This window comes from Oncorhynchus gorbuscha, linkage group LG13 (assembly GCF_021184085.1).
Source record: "Oncorhynchus gorbuscha isolate QuinsamMale2020 ecotype Even-year linkage group LG13, OgorEven_v1.0, whole genome shotgun sequence".
NCBI lineage: Eukaryota > Metazoa > Chordata > Actinopteri > Salmoniformes > Salmonidae > Oncorhynchus > Oncorhynchus gorbuscha.
The window spans coordinates 73,830,899-73,850,358 of record NC_060185.1 but is presented as its reverse complement, the minus strand read 5'-3'; the positions used below and the strand labels follow the sequence as shown (position 1 = coordinate 73,850,358).

General features: G+C 39.6%; 1 protein-coding gene across 3 annotated transcripts; it reads right to left on the bottom strand.

The window, feature by feature from the left end:
* Positions 1-820: 820 nt before the first annotated feature.
* On the bottom strand, positions 821-12,469 carry pitx2 (paired-like homeodomain 2). Of its 3 annotated transcripts, none has more exons than XM_046295701.1 (4): positions 11,959-12,469; positions 9,244-9,328; positions 4,133-4,335; positions 821-2,822 (listed from the first exon to the last, which is right to left on the bottom strand). In XM_046295701.1, the coding sequence occupies exons 2-4, from the start codon at positions 9,287-9,289 to the stop codon at positions 2,259-2,261; spliced, it is 813 nt and encodes a 270-aa protein (XP_046151657.1). In that variant the 5' UTR covers positions 9,290-9,328; positions 11,959-12,469; the 3' UTR covers positions 821-2,258. The 3 variants fall into 3 exon arrangements, with proteins under 3 accessions (XP_046151657.1, XP_046151656.1, XP_046151655.1); XM_046295700.1 differs by having other exon boundaries at positions 9,244-9,312; positions 11,959-12,468; XM_046295699.1 differs by lacking the exons at positions 9,244-9,328; positions 11,959-12,469 and adding an exon at positions 5,053-5,640.
* Positions 12,470-19,460: the final 6,991 nt, after the last annotated feature.

The following is a 19,460-nucleotide window of genomic DNA, read 5'->3' as shown; positions in this document are numbered from 1 at the left end:
ATTCGCCAGGCTGCAACTTATCCTTGTCAGCCTAATATTGCTCCATGTTACCGACTCCATCAAACTCGAGCGGATCTGAAATTCAAAATGTACTGCCTCCAGGTCTTTAAGAAACATTTTTAGGGGGGCTCTTTTTATGGAAAAGGTTTGTTTGGTGTAGCCTAGGTGCTCCAGCTGGTGGATGCTGCTATAAGGGCAAAAAAAAATCCGACCAGTATTTCTTTCATGTTATGTTATATTTGATGAGCCTCAACGCGCATTAATATGTGCTAATAAAATAGTGATTGACTTTCGCTACAGCACAACTAAATTAGGTCAATTATTGTTTCAAACATTGTATGAGCATAATGAATAACACATTATCAAATGAACAAGGGGTCACCTGCAAATATGAAATAATTCCTCTAGGCCAAATAAACCTCCCTGCACAGTGCATTTGATTTCGAATGGAAGGCTATTTCCCTCGACATCTGCTGAAGGTTGCATTTTCCTTGTTAGCCAATGTGGCCAACAGTGGTAACTCTTCCATTTTTCATCAGCGCTCTACAATGATCTCGAGCTCTGCGCTGACGTTAGATCACAAGTCTCAGCCTCCCCCGTCCCGAGCTACATACCTTTCTTTGTTTGTTCAAACTTGTGAATTATATTTTCTCGGTGCCTTGTAGTTGTTTTGATTGTCTATAAACGCACTGGTGCATTTGATAACGGACCACAGCACATTGTAAACAGGACTGTATAGACAAAACTACAATGCCGGAACGAACATGTCAACACAATGCGTAAAAGAAGGTGCATGGGCTCTCTGGAAAAAATAGTAAGCCACATTTAAAAATGTTTAATGTACTATTCAGCCAAGTATAACATTGTTATTATCGTAGTCATAGTTAGCCAATTGTTATTGATATTATGATTGGTGTTGTTATCTTATTGAAAAGACAGATTGTTGTAGATCTGCACAACAAATATAGCAAAAGTGAAAATATTTACAATATGAACATCTACGCCCAGAACACGACGCCATAGGCCTGTCATATAGCCTATATCTCAATAGGCTAGAGAATAGTTTTGCAATAGTTAATCGCTGTGTTTATGAGAGATTTGTAGAACATTGCACAAATCAAAATAAAAACAAGATGCTAACATTGTATTGGTATTATTGATTATTTTGTGATATAGAATGTTATGTATGTCTATAATCACATTCCACTGCATCAAGAGGCGCATCTTAAACGTCCAGTGAAGCTCATTGTTTGGCTATATATATATAGCACTCGTGATTATTATGTGTCAGAAGGTAATGAGCTCGGGCCTTTGTTGTGTGGTCCAATTCCAGTTTGTTGATTCCAGTGTTATTTCAAGCACCAGTGATCACTCCGGGGCCTTGGCTAAAAAGCAGACATGTATTCAGCAGTTAATCTGGCGGGGCATCTCGCCCTCTCCACCCGTGCATCTCCCTGCGTCTCGATTCATATGTGTATTGGAGAGGGCCATTGTTTTCGCTTTAGATTAGTAGGCCTGGTAGCTCGCGTAATCGAACCCCGATAGACACACTGTCATTCCCTGCACTATAGACTCGACAAAACTCACACTAACACTTTGATCAGCACAAAAATCCTCAACAAAACGTTTTGAACAATATATTTACTTCCATTAAATAAAACACAATAGTTTATTTATTTTTTTGTTGAAAAAAAACGAAACAAAATTCCGTACTAAATAGTATACACAGAGCAAAACCAATTTAATTTCGCAGGAACATTTGATGCGTCTTTTTATACGCAAGATTGCTACTCTAAATCGATATTCACACAGACATTTAATAATAAATTTATAATATGTTATAAACACACAACTGGTGCGTTTAGTATGTACATTCCCTTGTTTGCAAGCAAAACATTATTCCTTTAGGGTTTTCACATGCTTTGTTAAATTTAACCTTGAGAAAACTGGAGAGCAACAGCATTCGCCTCAATAAACTGGAGATGATATTTCGATATATATACAACCTTTCAGTCATTAACGTCCAAAATTAGAAACCTCAAAATAAACAAGCGTGGAAAGTAAAGTATCATACATTCTCCACTCGCCGGTGTAGAACAAAATACTAAATAGGATAAAATAAAATAAAAGCCTAATTACTTCCGTTTAAGTTTGAAACTCCATCGCGGGTTTCGGTGGTTTAGTATTCTAGTGCCCTTCTGGAAAAAAAAGAAGTAGTCTCTCGTTCCTCTGACTGGGGCTCGTGAAATTCTCAGGTATTACACTGGTCTATCCACGGCGTACTGGCACGCGCTCAGATTTGAGCCTGGATTCTGAACACTGGTGTATCCAAAACTCGAGTGCTGCTTGGCTTTCAGTCTCAGGCTTGCCAGACTGGAGTTACAAGTGTCCCTGTACACATAAGGAGGGGTCGGCGGAGCGTACGGGCAGGTTGGCGTGGGAACTCCCGAATTCAGAGAGGGGTTGCTAAGGTTGTTTAAATTATTGAGGCTGTTGAGGCTCGAACCGGGCACGCCAGTAACCGAGGACGGCACCATACTGGAAGTCATGCTCATTGAAGAGATGGAGTTGGGCGGGGAGAACATCGTCTGCGATGACAAAGGGTTGACGTTCATGGAATTGAAAAAAGGGAAGCTTTTGGTGGACAAGGAGGCCGAAGTTAGCCCTTTGGCGGCCCAGTTGTTGTATGTGTAGCTGGGGTACATGTCTTCATAGGGCTGCATAAGTCCATTGAACTGAGGACCGAAGCCGTTCTTGCATAGCTCGGCTTGCTGGTTTCTTTCCCTTTTCCTCCATTTTGCTCGCCGGTTCTTGAACCACACCTATGACAAAGACAAATATGAGTTCAGAATTTAATAATAGGCTATTAATGCAATATGAAGGCGGCCCCACGTGCTTTATTTTATAGCCAACAGGCCAACATACGAATATTAGGACTTGTTGGCTATCCTGTGCAATTCACAAAAATGTAATTGATGGGTATCCTAATTGGTCTGCAAGGAACCAGATGTGGTATTCATGTGTGGCCTTCAGGTGTGTCTTAAGTCAAAATCAGACATACAACTGTAAATCAATTAAATGAATTTCTCACAAATGACAAATGTCGACCTTACCAATTTGCAAAATAATATAAATATACAACTCAATTGTTATTGTTGTTAACACAGGCTTTGCAAAATAATATAAATATACAACTAAATTATTATTATTGTTAACACAGGCTATCCCAAAAATCTAGTTATTCTCAAACGTTTAAATAATTTACATAATCCCCCCAAAAAACGATTGTAAAAGCGCAACGCTATTTGTGATAACAATAGTATGTTGGATTGCAACTCTACCAGGCCTAATTGAGTCACTTTCTCTCGTGCAGAGCAATCTGGGTTGATTCCAATAGAATCCCAATACACATCCATCGTTCCTAACTGTCGTTGGACCATCTTAATGTGGTGTCTGAAGATGTGTATTCCTCCATAGGCGGAGACAAACACGTTAGTAGCTTTAGTTAAACAACATGAGAATGATAAACGCAAAATACAAGCGTTGCACCTCATTCAAACGAACATAGTAACAAGATTGGTATCTGTCAGCCAATAATGTCAATAGTTCTAACAGCTAACAAGTTAATTAGCCTGTAATTATGCTTTGTTTTTCTAAAACGACTAATAACAGCCTAATTATCTAGTTATCAGCAATGTCAGATATCTAACAAAACTGTGATATTATAGCCTAAATATAGTAAATGTGTGAAATTGATATATTTAATACATTTCCATTTTATCCACTGCAGAGATATTGACAGTAAAATCGTACTGTTGTACAGGGAAAAATATAGAGTAAAGTAGGTAGACCGCCTATCATTAAGAGATTTTCTAAATAACAATGCATTATAGGCGTAGCCATCTAATGTATGGTATTTTACTATTTTGTGACATTATAACTGAGTCATATCATTGCAAAGAATCAGTCATGCAATTTTATTTCCCTAAGACAACATGTTCTGGAGGTGAGTAATTATGTGTGCCCAAATTCCCTACGTAATAATTGACATCCTTGCCTCGACTCCATATATGAGTGGCACAAATAACCCGAAATTATACACATGAATGGTGTTCGTTCTCAAGGGCCTTACCCTGACGCGGGCCTCTGTGAGGTTGGTCCACACGGCTATCTCCTCTCTTGTAGACATGTCCGGATAGCGATTCCTCTGGAACGTGGCCTCCAGTTCCTGTAGCTGCTGGCTTGTGAAGTGAGTCCTCTGTCGCCGCTGTCGCTTCTTTTTAGAAGGATCATCTGAAGAGTCGTCAGTTTTGCTCTGGCCCTTTGAGTCTTTCTCTGTTGAAACAGTGAACAAAATACTAAATGAGTCATTGTCGGGTCGGTCACATGCGTGAAGTAGCCTATCCTGGGCGGTATTATAAGAGGTATCCTCATAAAATTGGAACCCATTTTAAAACCTTGGGATCAAATGTTACTCTCATAGTTAAACTGCTAATAATGTAACGATTCCTTATTTAAAGCATGTAGGCTACATGAAAATGAGTTAAAAAGCCTACAACGTGACTCCAAAACAATGTCAGAATGCACAATGGTAATACTACACAAATGGTATTTAAAAACGTTTCTAGATTTTGTAATTCATCGAATATAGGTTTACATGTAAAAAAATGTAAACGTTTCATTACAATTATTACACTTACAAAAATATGCGTGAAGACATGAAACATTTCGAAAAATATATAACTTCACCGGAGTCAAAGGTTGTTATGAAAGTAACGACAGCGTCACGTTCCCTGACACTTATGGACACAAATAAATCAATTACTGGCGCAATCACAATATCTGTATAGTCAAAAAGAGAGTGATCCTCTGTCTGATATTTCCAATACCCAGACTATTTGCATACATAAACTAATAACGTCCTCGGTCTCAAACAGCTTTTGTTGAGAGAGGCTGTAGAGAGACATCTTGTTTCCTATCATCAGAAAAGCGGCCATCCATCCTCAAAAAGCCATGTGCTGACAGTAGTCTGCACCACGGGATGATTCTTACCTACGGACTCCGGACTGGAGGTGTCTGATACTGTGTGCACCTCTAACCGGTGTTTGGAGTCCACAGACCGCTGCAACGGCTGCAGACTAGAGGCCATTGCTAGTGCCGTGTGGTGCGTGGAGGAGAGTTTAGTCCCGGTTAGGTGGTGGTGGTGATGATGGTCCAAATTCAATGGATCCTTCATAGAGTTCATATGAATAGGATAGCGCGCAAAACTCGCTGTCAGAGGTGGATTACGTTCCCTCAGTGCAGGCAAAAAGAGAGAGACGTCCGACGGATAGGGAAAAGGGGGAATCAGTGATGTTAAGATTCACAGCAACACGTCTCCTCTGGCAAATTAATGTTTAAAAAAAAGTTGTTTAAACGGCTTAAAATGTCTTTAGAAGAAACCCAGCATTATTCGCGTTGGATGAAAATGCAACGGCGTTTTGATTGAAGGAAGAGCAAATATGTATCTCGGGCTGATACTGTTAGCTGTGCGGAGTACCAGAGTGACAAGGGCAGGTAGGTGATATTATATCCAGAGGCTAGGCACACTACGCCGCTCACTCTTCATTTCAGCTGTTCGCTGCGCTCTGGCTGTCCCACTGTGACTCTCTCCTACACCTTTGACGTCACCGAGAGCCCTCCCATTTGTTATACAGGCCGTCAACGTGGACATGACGGTTTGCCCAGCCAACTGGCGCGCGGAGAAGTAAGAGACGTCTGCCAATCTGTTTATGCCGGGTAGAGTACGGTGCTTTTTTTTCTTTTTTTAAAAGCATGTAAAGAGAGAGGCACCGTGTAGTGTAGCCTACCCAAGACGAACCGAATGCCCATTTTGCAGAATTGAACACTAACCCAACTAAGGCAATCATATCTAAAAATCAAGTCAAACGAACAGCATGATGCATTTATTTGGTCAAATTTGGCCTATTCATTGTGTTCTTGCTAATCTTATCTTCTTCCCATTGAAGAAACGAAGCAATAAAGATGACCTGACGAACTGATCTTTCCATTAACAGTCAGCTAGCTACCTCTAAGCAAGGCGCACACGAGCAACGCTACAGTATTTCTAAGATGGGGATATGGTGATGCGCAGACCCCATGCAGGGCCCAGTTCACAGAACTGATGTTGTCACTTTCAAGTTGTGCCCATCTGGACTACCAGATAAATGATGACCAGATAAATCAACCACATAAGAAGTAAAGTGACACAATCTAGTCACACATATATCCTAATTTGTCACCAATTGGAAAAAAGTTAAATGGCCTTGGTTTAGGCAATAAGTAACCATTTCATTCTAGCTCGTCAAAATGACGCAGTTTATCTCGGTCCTTAGCCGATATCCTGTACATTTGGACCTCTCAGCGGTTCTCAGGGAGTCGACTTGTTGTGGTTTTTAATCTGATAAGACTCTCATTTGCCTAAGAATTTGGTATAAGGACTTTTAATGACTTAGAGCTGATTTCCCATTGCATTTTCGCTTATTCCCTCAAGATCACGACGCGTAAAAATAAAGTAAACATATGTCCAGTATCCTAGCAGATAAATGGCCTATGCTTGGAGGATATTCTCTAATCAGGCTTTTGACAGCAGTTACATGTGACCACTATACTTCCCCTTCGGCCTTTGTGTTAACATTGTAAATGCAAACAACATTAAAATCTTCATTCATGCAACACTATACACAAACATTTGGAAGAAAACGTTGTCAGTCCCCACAAGTCAGATAATATATTATTATTTATGAATGCATTGATATTATTAATTATGAATAATATAAATAATTATAATATCACACAAATTATGAATAATTTGAGTTGATTAAAAAAAAAAAAAAATGTTGTGATTTGTTGATAAGGCTATAGGCCGGCATGTAAACTGCTGAATATTTAGCCATCACGCGTCTTTTCACCCCATTCTCGTACATATCAGGATATGGGCTACTAATACGTTATTGAGCTAATCCCGTGAAAGCCCTTGATATACACGTTATTTGCACTCTTGTGGGAGAGCTGCCCGCGGATCATGGAGGAAGGTAGCGAGAGCTGTTGAAATCAAGAGTATGATTATACCTCCATCCTCCCTCCTTATAAAAAATAATTTCGTGTTGTGTGTTTAGCCACCCCACTGTAGGTACATATGTAGCTGGCCGATAATATATGCAATCCTTGACTGAAGATGTGAATTTATCCTGCATGTCTTCCGTTCATCATTTATTTCTTCAGTTTATTTGAGGATTCTCTGGAATGCCGATCCATGCACCCTTGTCAGGCATATCAGGTGGATTTGATTTGTTTAAATCTCCCTGATATGCGATTAATGTGGGGTCTAATTCTTCATGATCTAAATGGTGACTCATTTTATTTGAACATGACATAGGCCTAAAGCATTCACCTGCAGTCTGCGTGTTGGCGAGGATTCTGAGAATTGATTTATGTTGACTGATTTATGTCTTTTAATAGGCAAAACAAATAATACTAATCATTTCAAAAGAAAAACATGTAAATGGCATAACAGTCCAAAGGGTTTGTGTAGGCTATGCAAGCAAGTGATTGCTCAATTATTTTCTGAAAGTAATACTAGACTTGCAGTGGATTATCGGTTTCCTCTTCTGTTTTTACCTTCAGAATGCTTTATCTCTCTTCCGCGGATTACCGCGCGCGATACGCCATAGAAGGCCATTAATTAGTAATTCAGTCAATATAAGGGAGACGACAAGGCTTTTTACATAAGATTAAGGGGACATCAGATTCCCCCATTAGTATATTCCTCCTCACGAATAAGCTTTCATTATACATTTAGTTTTCCCTGGAGTCAATCTATCAAGACCTGCATATATTAAGGCTGGTGTAAAACAGTTGAAAGGGGATCCCAATAATCAGGTCGCTCGAGTGTCTCTTCACTCCGGTGCCTACATTTGCAAGCCTCGTTGGCTCATCATTGCATTACCTCAAATAATTATGTTTTCTATTTATCTTATTACTGTTAATCAATGAGTGATCATAACGCCGTCCTTGCTCAAGTTGCTGCTATGGAGCAAAGTAGGCTCACGGGATGATGCGTGCTTTGTCACTTGATTAGATCCAATATAGCATGAACGAAAATAAAATGAGCTAAATTAAGAGTTAACAAACTGGTCATTCGTTTAGCACTTAAACAATATTCGTTTTATGGCATTCCCTGAAAACAAAATCAATTAAATCCACTCCAACATTATTGACATGGCCCAGACGAAATAAAGGGTATTTATCGTTCATGTATCTTATACTCATACGGACAATAGCAGTTTTTGTTTATGTGCATATTTCTGTGTAAGCATTTAAAATGCGTCATCATATTCTGGCATAGGCTAACTGATATGGGCCACGACTTGGTGTAAGATACATTAATTCAGCATGGATATCCACACGAGTGCAATATCAATTACAGCTACTGTAAGTTTCAATGGGAGTCTCATAAAAATAAGAGTTCCTTATAGGCTAATTTAATAAATACATTTAGATAGCCTGTCATTCATAGGCCAAGGATCGGCTATTAGACTACTTAATACGTCAAATGAAGAAAACAGACAACATGACAACAAAGAAAAGTAGTTCATATATAGTGTTGCGAGTAATTTGTAACCTCTGGCACGTTTAACAAAAGCTGGGTGTTTGAAGATAGAATTTATGCTTAGGCCTTTTCCAGTCGCCCGCTACTGCACATCCATACCCAGCCACCAGGTGCCACTCTAAGACAGTATAAGACCACTTTTTCCATATATATATATATATATATATATATATTTGTTTTTACCTTTATTTAACCAGGCAAGTCAGTTAAGAACACATTCTTATTTTCAATGACGGCCTGGGAACAGTGGGTTAACTGCCTGTTCGGGGGCAAAACGACCAGATGTGTACCTTGTCAGCTCGCAACCTTCTGGTTACTAGTCCAACACTCTAACCACTAGGCTACGCTGCCGCCCCGACTAAAGCGCATTTAGGCCTAGACAGGTTTCTGACATTTTGGGAACGAAGAAGTAGGCCTTTGTGACAAAAAAGTGACAATTAAAGAAGAGAAATGCATCGTATTTCCTGCTATGCAACGGAAACAAAACGCGAAATTATGCTGCTATAAACTCAGCATCTGTTTACTGCAGTGTGCGAAAAGAATGTCACGTTGAAGTGTGGTGATGGTGCGTCAAAAGTTACATAGATACTCACCTATTTGTGCACAAGTTGATGCAAGTTTGCGGCAGTGGGAGTCCATTGTTGCAATTAGAAGAACGGCTTCTGGAAAAGAGAGGGACTGGATGTATTATGAGAATGCTGAAAATGTTGCATCGATTACACACTACCTTGTGTGCTCCAAAGAAATCACACAATCATTATTAATTTACATTCAATACATTGTAGTACAGGACCAAACACAATTCTCACCTATATGTTTTCATAATTGTTAATATATGACGCTATACACAATTTTCCTCAAGTTTCCTCACATATCCAACGTTTGAATAGGCCCCATTACTTAAACTGCTCTTCAAATGTGAGGCCCATGCAGTCCCACAGAAAAGCAGTGCAACTGTACTCTGTGACGGGGTTGGCGTAAATTGTGCCAGGCAGCATGCAGCAGTTTGGGGCGCTGGAAGTTGAGTGAATCCGCAGTAAAATCACGGGATTAATGGCTGATTGAGATGTCTGTCGGTGGGATATTACAAAATTCATTATCGCAGCTCCATACTAACTCGATATGAAGTAACACAGATGGGATTTTATTAGACCAGACCTCCGACTGTTTGCTTATGATAATTTAAGATGGGAAATTTGCATGCAATCATGCTGTTAACCGTTTTCCCCCTTCATTATTTTTCTCTCTGGACCCGCCTGCGCGGCACGGATCTCCTACTCGCCTCACCTGCTTTATAGCATACATCTGTGATTTTCATTCAAAAGGGTGAGAAATTGGAGGTTAGTTTTCCCATGGCGTGTACCTGCTAACCCTGGTTTGAGTGGAGCAGGTTCTCGTGTATTCCGCCGTAAAATGAAAGATGGGGTGTCAGGTTGCAAGGTGCAAGGTTATTGCAAATCCCTCGTGTTATCTAATCAGCCGCAGAAATACGATTTCATTCATATTTCAACAGGCTCCCCTTAACCCCTTCTCTTTACAACTGGTTTAGAAATGACATTGACGGGGAATAGCCGTTTCAAAGAAGCCACATATAAATATCGAAAATATTCACTTGAATTTGAAAGTTCCTGTTTAAGTTTTGGGCGAATAAAATGACATGGCCACAAAAAGGAGCAGTAGCCTTGTATGCACATAGGCCTGCGTGAGAAATGTTAGAAGTTCAATTGATCATATTAATTGGATTCATGTTACTTAAAAAAAGAAGTAATAATTCAATTAATATTGCACGATTAGGAGGTAAATGTACCTGTTTGTAGAAGTTTACTTTAACTCCAATTTAACTTGCAAGCATAGTTAATACATACATTACTTTGCAAGTCTCTCATTATAACCATTGTACTACTACTACTACTAGGCCTACTACTACTACTACTAGGTCTACTACTACTACTACTACTACTACTACTACTACTACTACTACTACTATACTACTACTAGGCCTACTACTACTACTACTACTACTACTACTACTAGGTCTACTAGTACTACTAGGCCTACTACTACTAATACTACTACTATTACTACTGCTACTTCTGCTACTACTTTTGCTGCAACTACTACTATGATTACTACTGCTACTTCTACTACTGCTGCTACTATTACCACTGATCCTACTATTACTACTACTACTTCTACTCCAACTACTCCTACTACTACCACTACTGCTACTACTACTACTACTACTACTACTACTACTACTACTACTATTGCTACTACTACAACAACAACAACAACAACTACTACTACTACTACTACTACTAGGCCTACTACTACTAGATCTACTACTACTACTACTACTACTACTACTATTACTACTACTGCTACTACAACAACAACAACTACTACTAATACTAGGCCTACTACAAGGCCGACTACAACTAGTTCTACTACTACTACTACTACTATTACTACTACTGCTACTACTGGTACTAATACTACTTATACTGCTACTACGACTGCTACTGCTACTAGGCCTACTGTATTATTACCACTTGTAAAAAATATTGATAACAATAATAATAATTAGGTCAATTTAAATGTGTGTATTGTGACACCATGAATGTCTAATTATGTTTGTCCTAAATCATAACATTCGGTCTATATTCGTTGATAGCCTAGTCATACGCCTAAATGATCAGTATTGATCTATAGCATCATTAATGTGCCTTTTACCGGTGTAAAATATTTTGAGGGTGTTACTATAATCGACATATAATATAAATAGCCTATATTATATTTATTTCAATCGGATACATGCCCAGTTTGAGATTAAGAATGCAATCACAGCAATATACGCAACGCAACTGATGCGCAATCAGTCCATTAGCCCACAACCAATTGTTGAATCAGAAAGCGATATTTGAAGGTTCGATGTATGCTTCTTTATTTCTTTGGTTTGCACAATTTCCTTCAAAACACGAACAACCCCAGTCCAGCTGTCTGCATTAAGAAAATAAAAATAATAAAAAGCATGTGTTTTTGCATTAGGCTAATTAGAGGCGCAAGACCATGAAGTCCAGTCCATTCAATGTTCAATTCAGTGCTAACGATACATCATTATCATCTGGCGGACTTGTAAGGTGAAACCTGCCACGAACTCACTTATCATGTCCCTTCATGTTACTGCGGTGCTGATGAAATTCACATCAGACTTTCCCAGATTACGCCGAAAAGGCTAACCCGAGGTGGAACGAATTATTTCACTTGCATTAACTCACATCTCCGCAAAGTGTAGCCTCAGCACTTACCAGTGGTCGAAGACGCCAGCGTTTGTCGTCCTTTCCTGTTTTATTCTTGTCTGGTTAAGAGGTAAATTCCACACCGATGGGTCCGCTTCTCACCTTTCAGATAAGAACCGGAGACAGCGAAGTTCCAGGTCCAAAATATGAAAGTTGCTGTCTGCCTCCCGAAGGAAAAAGTCTCAGAGCTACTTAGATTTATTTTCTTCCCCGCTTATTGGATAAAAACTGAAGCCACATACGATTTTATAACCATCTAGCTAACAGTGCGATTAAAAATGGTGAAGCAGGCGCTGTCACTTCAGTAGATAATTCTCTTCTTGGATCGTCCTCAGCCTTAACAACTTTTTTTTCCCCAGACAGTCACTGAAAGAGTGGCGCATTTTTTTCTCTCACTCTTGAGTTTTGAGACAGAGCGCGTGGGTGTGTGTCTGTGTGAGTGTGTGTTCCTCAGTGGGTGTCTTTATCTGCGCCAGCGTGCATGTGTAGTTAAAGACAGTATAAACTTAGAAACGCTCAATTCACAACCACAATGAAAAATAAAATAAACGAAATGTAACAGTATTGCATAAAACCTAATTAAAACAAATAGGTTACCCTTTGTATTTTCTTGTTTTTAGGCCTTCATTAATTAAGATAATATATCAAACATGGAATTAATTCACAGTGTATGTTTGCATAAGCAAATTGGCAATGACTACATATTTTTTACTCTATAATTCCGGTATAAAATAGCCTATACTATTTATATATCTCAGTAAGATTAGGGCATTTGAAGCCTATGTTCATTTTCATTACTGTTATTTCCAAGTCAATCATTTCTTTGCAGCCCACCTAGGCTACAATACATTTGCTGGAAGAGAGTCTTATATATGTTGAAATTTACCAGAAACCAGTCGCTAAAGCGATATATTCATGAATTGATTACATTTACTAACCAGCATCACAACAATAAATCATAAAAGTAGACTAGAATTTAGTTGGCAGGTGCAAATATGAGAATTGTGAATGTTCATATCATGATAAAACAAATATCTGCCATTTGAAACAGATTTACAGTGTCAGTGTAAATGACCATGTCTTAAATGTAAATTGAAAACATTTATATAATGTTTTGGCAGTTTAAAGTGAAACATTTTTGCGTGAGATTTTTGGTGTAACAGAGATAAACATTTATATAAATCTAGTTAGTAGGCCTACATTTTAATTGACACGTTTTTTGTTAGACTTATCGAATATTTTCTGCAGAAGCGAACAGCTGGCTGTGATGCAAATGCAATTTATAGATCCTTAAAATACAACTGATATTCCTTTCACATCTTAAATGAGCCAAGCAGACCGGATGTACATTTCACGTGCCTAATCCTTCTTTCACATTTTTAGTCATACTCTCATTAAACAAGGAATTAATGCACACAACCACATGGGAATTTCGCGGCAAAGGGGCACTGAAGCAAAACATGCACACGACAGAGGACTTGTATATCTTATGTTTTTCCCCACATTGCCCCTTTAATTGAATGATACGCGCAGAATACCATTACGCATACTATTTAAAACACCTTCCTAACATGTAGGCCTTATAATCTTGTGGGTAAATTATGCATTCGACGTGCATGTCTAATGAACTATTGTAAAGATATGATTTATACTGGTGCTATCATTTGCGTGTAAGGCAATCGGATTAGATCTATGGACACAGGAAATCAATTACCCTTATTTATGAGAGTTGTATCCCTGATTTTCTCTGCGTCCGGTCATAGGCATAACACATGTCTATAGCCTAGTTAAATAACAAGCACATTCGTAGGCTATTATGAATTAATACACGCGCAAGGTAGCCTGTAATGCAGATATAGCACTATACTTTCTGTTCTGCGACGCCTTATTTTAATATCAGGTCACAAAATGTTCTGAAGATGACCTATATACACCCATTATATTTGATCTCCGTGTGGGCCGCAGAATTCCTAAATCCCCCAACTCTGTTATCAAATATATCAACCTGGCATGCATCCCTTTGGTACATCACGCCCAACCCCGCCTGTCATATCAGAAGGGGGAAAAGTCTGCGTCTTGAGAGTCACGTTGTTCTATAACCGCGCTTACCTTCATCTGGAGAATAAAAACGAGAGCCTGCCTTCTCCTTTTCACGAAGAAAGGTGCAAAAGAATGCATGAAGTTCAGTCAAGACTGCTTGCTGCTGGTGCTATGAAATCTTTTGCCTCGGGGGCAAACCGACGGCTTCTTTTCATTTCAAGCACTTATCGATTTGCTGTTGTCATCTTTGGCGACGCAGAAGGACACTTGAAAGAATGTCTGATGGGGCTGTGATGTGGGAAAGGAGGTGACCTGACCGAGTGCGCTCTCCTGATTCTTAACGAGCACATCATCTACTTGGCACACATTCAGCTGTCGGCAGCAGTACAGTTAGACTTTTCAACTTTTTACTTGTGCATACTCTAACTTTTAGACATGACCCTATCCCTTTCATGTTTATGGGTGTATTTGTTATTCCACGATATGAAAGTGTAGCCTAATGCAGCCACCATATAACCAAAGAGAGGGCAAATAATATGGGATTGACTATCAGTTGCTGAACTAATCAATCAACTCCATAGTCTATTCATTGTGAATATGGTATAATAAACATTGCATTGCAAATGGAATTTGTAAAAACCTGTGTCACATGCATGTGAGTGTTTTCTTGGTTGCATTTTGATATAGCCTACATCTACCTTTTTCTTCCTAAATTATTTATGGTTTGATGTATGTTACATTAGTAAATGCTTCATTGACTGTGTTGTGCCAGAGCAGGACAGTCCTCTCTCTCTCTCTCTCTCTCTCTCTCTCTCTCTCTCTCTCTCTCTCTCTCTCTCTCTCTCTCTCTCTCTCTCTCTCTCTCTCTCTCTCTCTCTCTCTCTCTCTCTCTCTCTCTCTCTCTCTCTCTCTCTCTCTCTCTCTCTCTCTCTCTCTAGGCCTTGTTGCTGTGAGCCCAATAACTAGATTGTTATGTGCGTTTGGGGGTATAGGGGGTGAGTGATCACTGTGTATAGCACACATTTGTTATAGACCATTTATCACTGGTTCAATTATCACTCACCTGTACTACATCAGTGGAGGCTGCTGAGGGCAGGACGACTCACAATAATGTCTGTAATGGAGTCAATGGAGTGGTATCAACCCCATCAACGACAAAGGTTTCCATGTGTTTGATACCACTCCATTGACTCCATTCCAGCCACTATTATGATCCGTCCTCCCCTCCGCAGCCTCCACTGATACTCATGCACCAAAATCAGAAGAGTTGAGATATTGAACTATTTGGCATTGTATCACACATCTCCCTCTATTCATCTCCATAGTGTCATTAATATTAAGCCCCTGACACAGTGTGTTGTAAGTCTATTTCGAGAACACTTTATTTCTTCTGACATGTAGGATAAATAGTTTGGCACATCCAATTATTTTTCGTATCCCATTTTCTAGTCATTAAAGTCGAATCCAGCGTAGACCTTGAGGATTCAATTAAAGTATAGTTAAATTAGACTAAAAATACCCCAAAGCAGAACGTTGTGCAAATGTTTCTCACCTCCACCAATCAAATCTCTACATCACTATTAACAATACATTCCATTCCAGGTTGACATGAACTTGTACATTTTTCATACCATCTCCCACCCCAAAACACTGGACTATGCATGATGACATCATATGGTCCACTATCAATCTGTCTTTCAGCATAAAATCTCTCTTTCAGTGGCAGGCTTTGGTAATGTGGACGTGAAGTCGATTTCTCAGGAGTGTATGTCTGCCTGAGACACTGGTCTGCCTCGTTTTCTGCATCAGCCCTCAAACCCACATGTGATTGTCGCCTAACGTAATGTCTGGCCGGCACTCTGTGGCCATGTAATAAAATTTGGAGTCAAATGATGTTTCCAAGGCCACAAATCTTGAAACAAATCAGTTTATGTACTGCTAATATGTTAGAAAGTAATGGCTTGGAAATCAGCTTAATTTACCATCGCTACATTTGAGCGAGGAGGAAAGGGAGGGAGGAGAGAGAGGAATAGAAAGAGAGAGTAAGAGAGAGAAAGACATAGAGGTAGGGAGAGAGAGAAACAGGGAGAGAGAAAGATTAGAAATTCACTACTACAAACGTCTTCAATGGAAAAAACATGTATTTCAACTGGCCCAGCATTATTCTAAGTCAAATTAATAAGTAGAAGCTGCAAATGAACTAAATTAAAAGGGTGACTCCTGGATAGCTCTTGAGCTTGTTGAATGGCTTTCCGCCTGATCCTTATTATATCCAAGCTGTGTCTCAACACCCAGTGGGAAAGATGCAGCATGACAGTAGGCTAGGCTATTAGTACAGTCCAGCTAAACATGAGTCTGCGGTTTGAATTTAATAGAGCTGGCACATATAATAACTTACATGGTTGCTTGCACTCCCCCTTGCCTACCAACGAATGCAGTGTATATTTAAAAAGTACTCAGATGTTTGCCTATACTATCTTCTTTGTAATTATCCTAGCCTTGAGTTCCCAAAGAAAATGCATCGCTGATGTCATGGTGGTTTTGGCCTTTGACTGCTCTAATATGAATCTCATACATTACAACCGCTTCCAATGAGAAAGGATTAGTTTGAATTAAACTTGGGCCCATGTTGACACGTGAACAAATATTCTGTTGTCATTTCTGGTCAGATTTAACAGGCATGTCTGTATTCTTATTGACTTAAGACATGACATTGCTATGGTCAGAGGTGATTTAAAATGTTCCAGAGAACAACAAAGAATCCCCCAGGGAAGTCAACCCACGCTCATATAGAACACAATGCAACCTTTTTTTTAATACGAGTGCCAAGATCCCACAATCAGTCTTGCAAAATATTGCCGGACACATAGATAAGGGCACGTAGCATGCGGATCTTAATCACAGATGCAAGGGGACCAATAAATTGCTCAAGCAGTTCGCTGATCAATTCCACACAACCAAAAAATCTATTGCGAACTGCCACTAACCTGCCGAAGGGGAAATTGGCCAAGAATGAAATTGGTGTAATAAAAAGACCATGATACTTCCATCTTGTCAATAACATGTAAAACAGATCGGCTACACGCTAACTCCCCTGACCATGTACCTCAGGTGTATCGCAGGTCGCAATCGGAATCAGCTTAGCCATAATTGGTCTACTGAGGCAGAGAGAGAGTATGACTGTAAGGGAAAGAGTGAGAGAGATAGATGTAGAAGGGTAGAAGAGATGGAGAGATAGATGTTTATAGTAGAAGAGGAGAGGGGAAGAGATGGAGAGATAAAGGTGGTAGATAAAGATAGAAAGAATGAGGGATTAACAGCATGAGGAAGAGGGAGAGCGATTGTGCTAAGGACCTGGGCCCGTTTGCATAAAACATCTTAAGTGTTTCCTTTAAAGATTTCCCCGAATAAATAATTTCCCCTTACCTAAGGAAATTTAAGGGTGCTGCATAGAGCCCCTCAAACATTTTCCTTAGGTAAGTGCATCATATAAGGGGTTTTAGGGTAGTTTGAATGCATACTGTAGATGTGGTAAAGAGGTCAATCGATCTCAACCAAAACAATGGGGTTGCCATGGAAACACGTGGAGGAACACGTGGAGGAAAGGGCCATGGTCCTTGCAAGTCTTGTCATTGCCCCCCAGCAGAATTAGCCTACATGTAGGCTATTGTTTATGCGTATTTCACACTACGTTAAGGTATTTCTGATTTTTATTTTTAATACATTTGCATACATTTAAAAAATATATGTTGTCACTTTGTCATTATGGGGTATTGTGTGTAGATTGATGACCAAAATGTTTAATTTAATACATTTTCGAATAAGTCTAATGTAACAAATTGTGGAAAAAGGGAAGTGGTCTGAATACTTCCTGAATGCACTGTAGCGAGGTATCTTTGGTCATGTGAAAGTGGCTCACTTTTTAGCCAGGTAAATTTCTATGTCAACGAATCCTTCAGAACTAAACTACTCAGAGGCTAACTCACGGCTAACTCCACTTAACCTGAATGAAATGACTGAGCCACGAGTTGAGGAAAAATTAAATCCCTGCCTCTTACAAAGATTGTGTCATCATCCCCTTCATTTGAGGAAGACGACAGACTAAATCTTTTATTAATCAAATGTTTATTTGTGTTTAAAAAACCAATGATGTTAAAATATATCAAGGACCTCAGCCACCTGAGCCACGGCTTGTTCAACCCGCTACCATCTAGAAGGCGACAGTACAGGTAAATCAAAGTTGGGACAGAGAAACTGAAAAATAGCTTCTCCGGGCAGTGTTGTAGTACTCTAGACCGGTCACGGACCCCATGTTGAATGTCTTGGTCTTGTCTCCGTGTCAGATACATTTGTACTCAGTCTCAGACAGCGAGGACTCCTAATTTCTTCCCAAGACCAGCCGAGACCAGCAGAGTAAAAAACTCAAATTAGCTTCCATTCAGTCAGCGCATAAAACCCCTTCGCCAGGCCAAATATTTAATGAAACCTTAATACAGTTTCTTAACAGCCTTTATATCTACTATAGATATGTTTGCACAGTGGTGAATCTATAGGCCTTCAATGTGTGACAGGTTAGTACAGCGGCGAACCTATAGGCCTTCAGTGTGTGACAGGTTCATGATTCTGAAAGGACAGCAACCGTAATACCATTGTGTAGGAGAGAGCACTTTATGTAAAACACAAATGGCCAGTGGTGTAGTGGAAGCTATATGCAGGTATAAACCGTCTACACACGTATTCTTCAGTGGGCATTGCCTATACTCACTTCTTAATCCCTACTGATGCATATCAAAGTAGTGTAGTGGAGGTATACGACTTATTCATTATGTAGTTCAATAAAGATATCATGCACAAAGCAGCCTACACAATTGCAAAGCATGTGAAATATATTCACATGCACGCCACACACATAGCCTAGTTTCAGCGGAATATCATCTGCAGGCAGCAAGAGTGCGCAGCTCTCGACTGGTTTTGGCATGGAGCAGCTCACAGAAGAATGTCATCGGTAGCCGGCTGGGTAGGAAAGACATTTCGACTTATGATATCTACCAGTAAATGCTAACTAAGGCAACAATGGGTATGCAAACCAGGTATTGAACAAGTTTAGTCCAAAGTGTTGGTTAGTGAGCTATTTCTAATCCGCAATTGTCATCATGCACTGTTTGCATCAGGGGTGTAGACATGGATGGGCCTGGGTGGACTGAGGCACACCCACTGGGGAGCCATGCCCTGACAGGCACACCCAGTCAGATTGTTCTATAAAAAAAAGTAATTTTGAGTGTGAAAATCACCTTTGGCAGCGATGACAGCTGTCATTATTTTGGGTAACTCTCTAAGAGCTTTGCACACCTAGATTGTACAGTATTTGCACATTAATTAAAACATTCTTCAAGCTTTGTCAAATTGGATGTTGATAATTGCTAGATAGACATTTTCAAGTCTTGCCATAGATATTCAAGCAGATTTAACTG

Coding starts and splice junctions, on each gene's coding strand:
- pitx2 (XM_046295699.1), bottom strand. CDS start 5,245: ATGAACTCTATGAAGGATCCATTGAATTTGGACCATCATCACCACCAC. Junction 4,336..5,052: donor CTCCAGTCCGGAGTCCGTAG/GTAAGAATCATC, acceptor CTGTTTCAACAG/AGAAAGACTCAAAGGGCCAG. Junction 2,823..4,132: donor TCACAGAGGCCCGCGTCAGG/GTAAGGCCCTTG, acceptor TCTTTGTCATAG/GTGTGGTTCAAGAACCGGCG.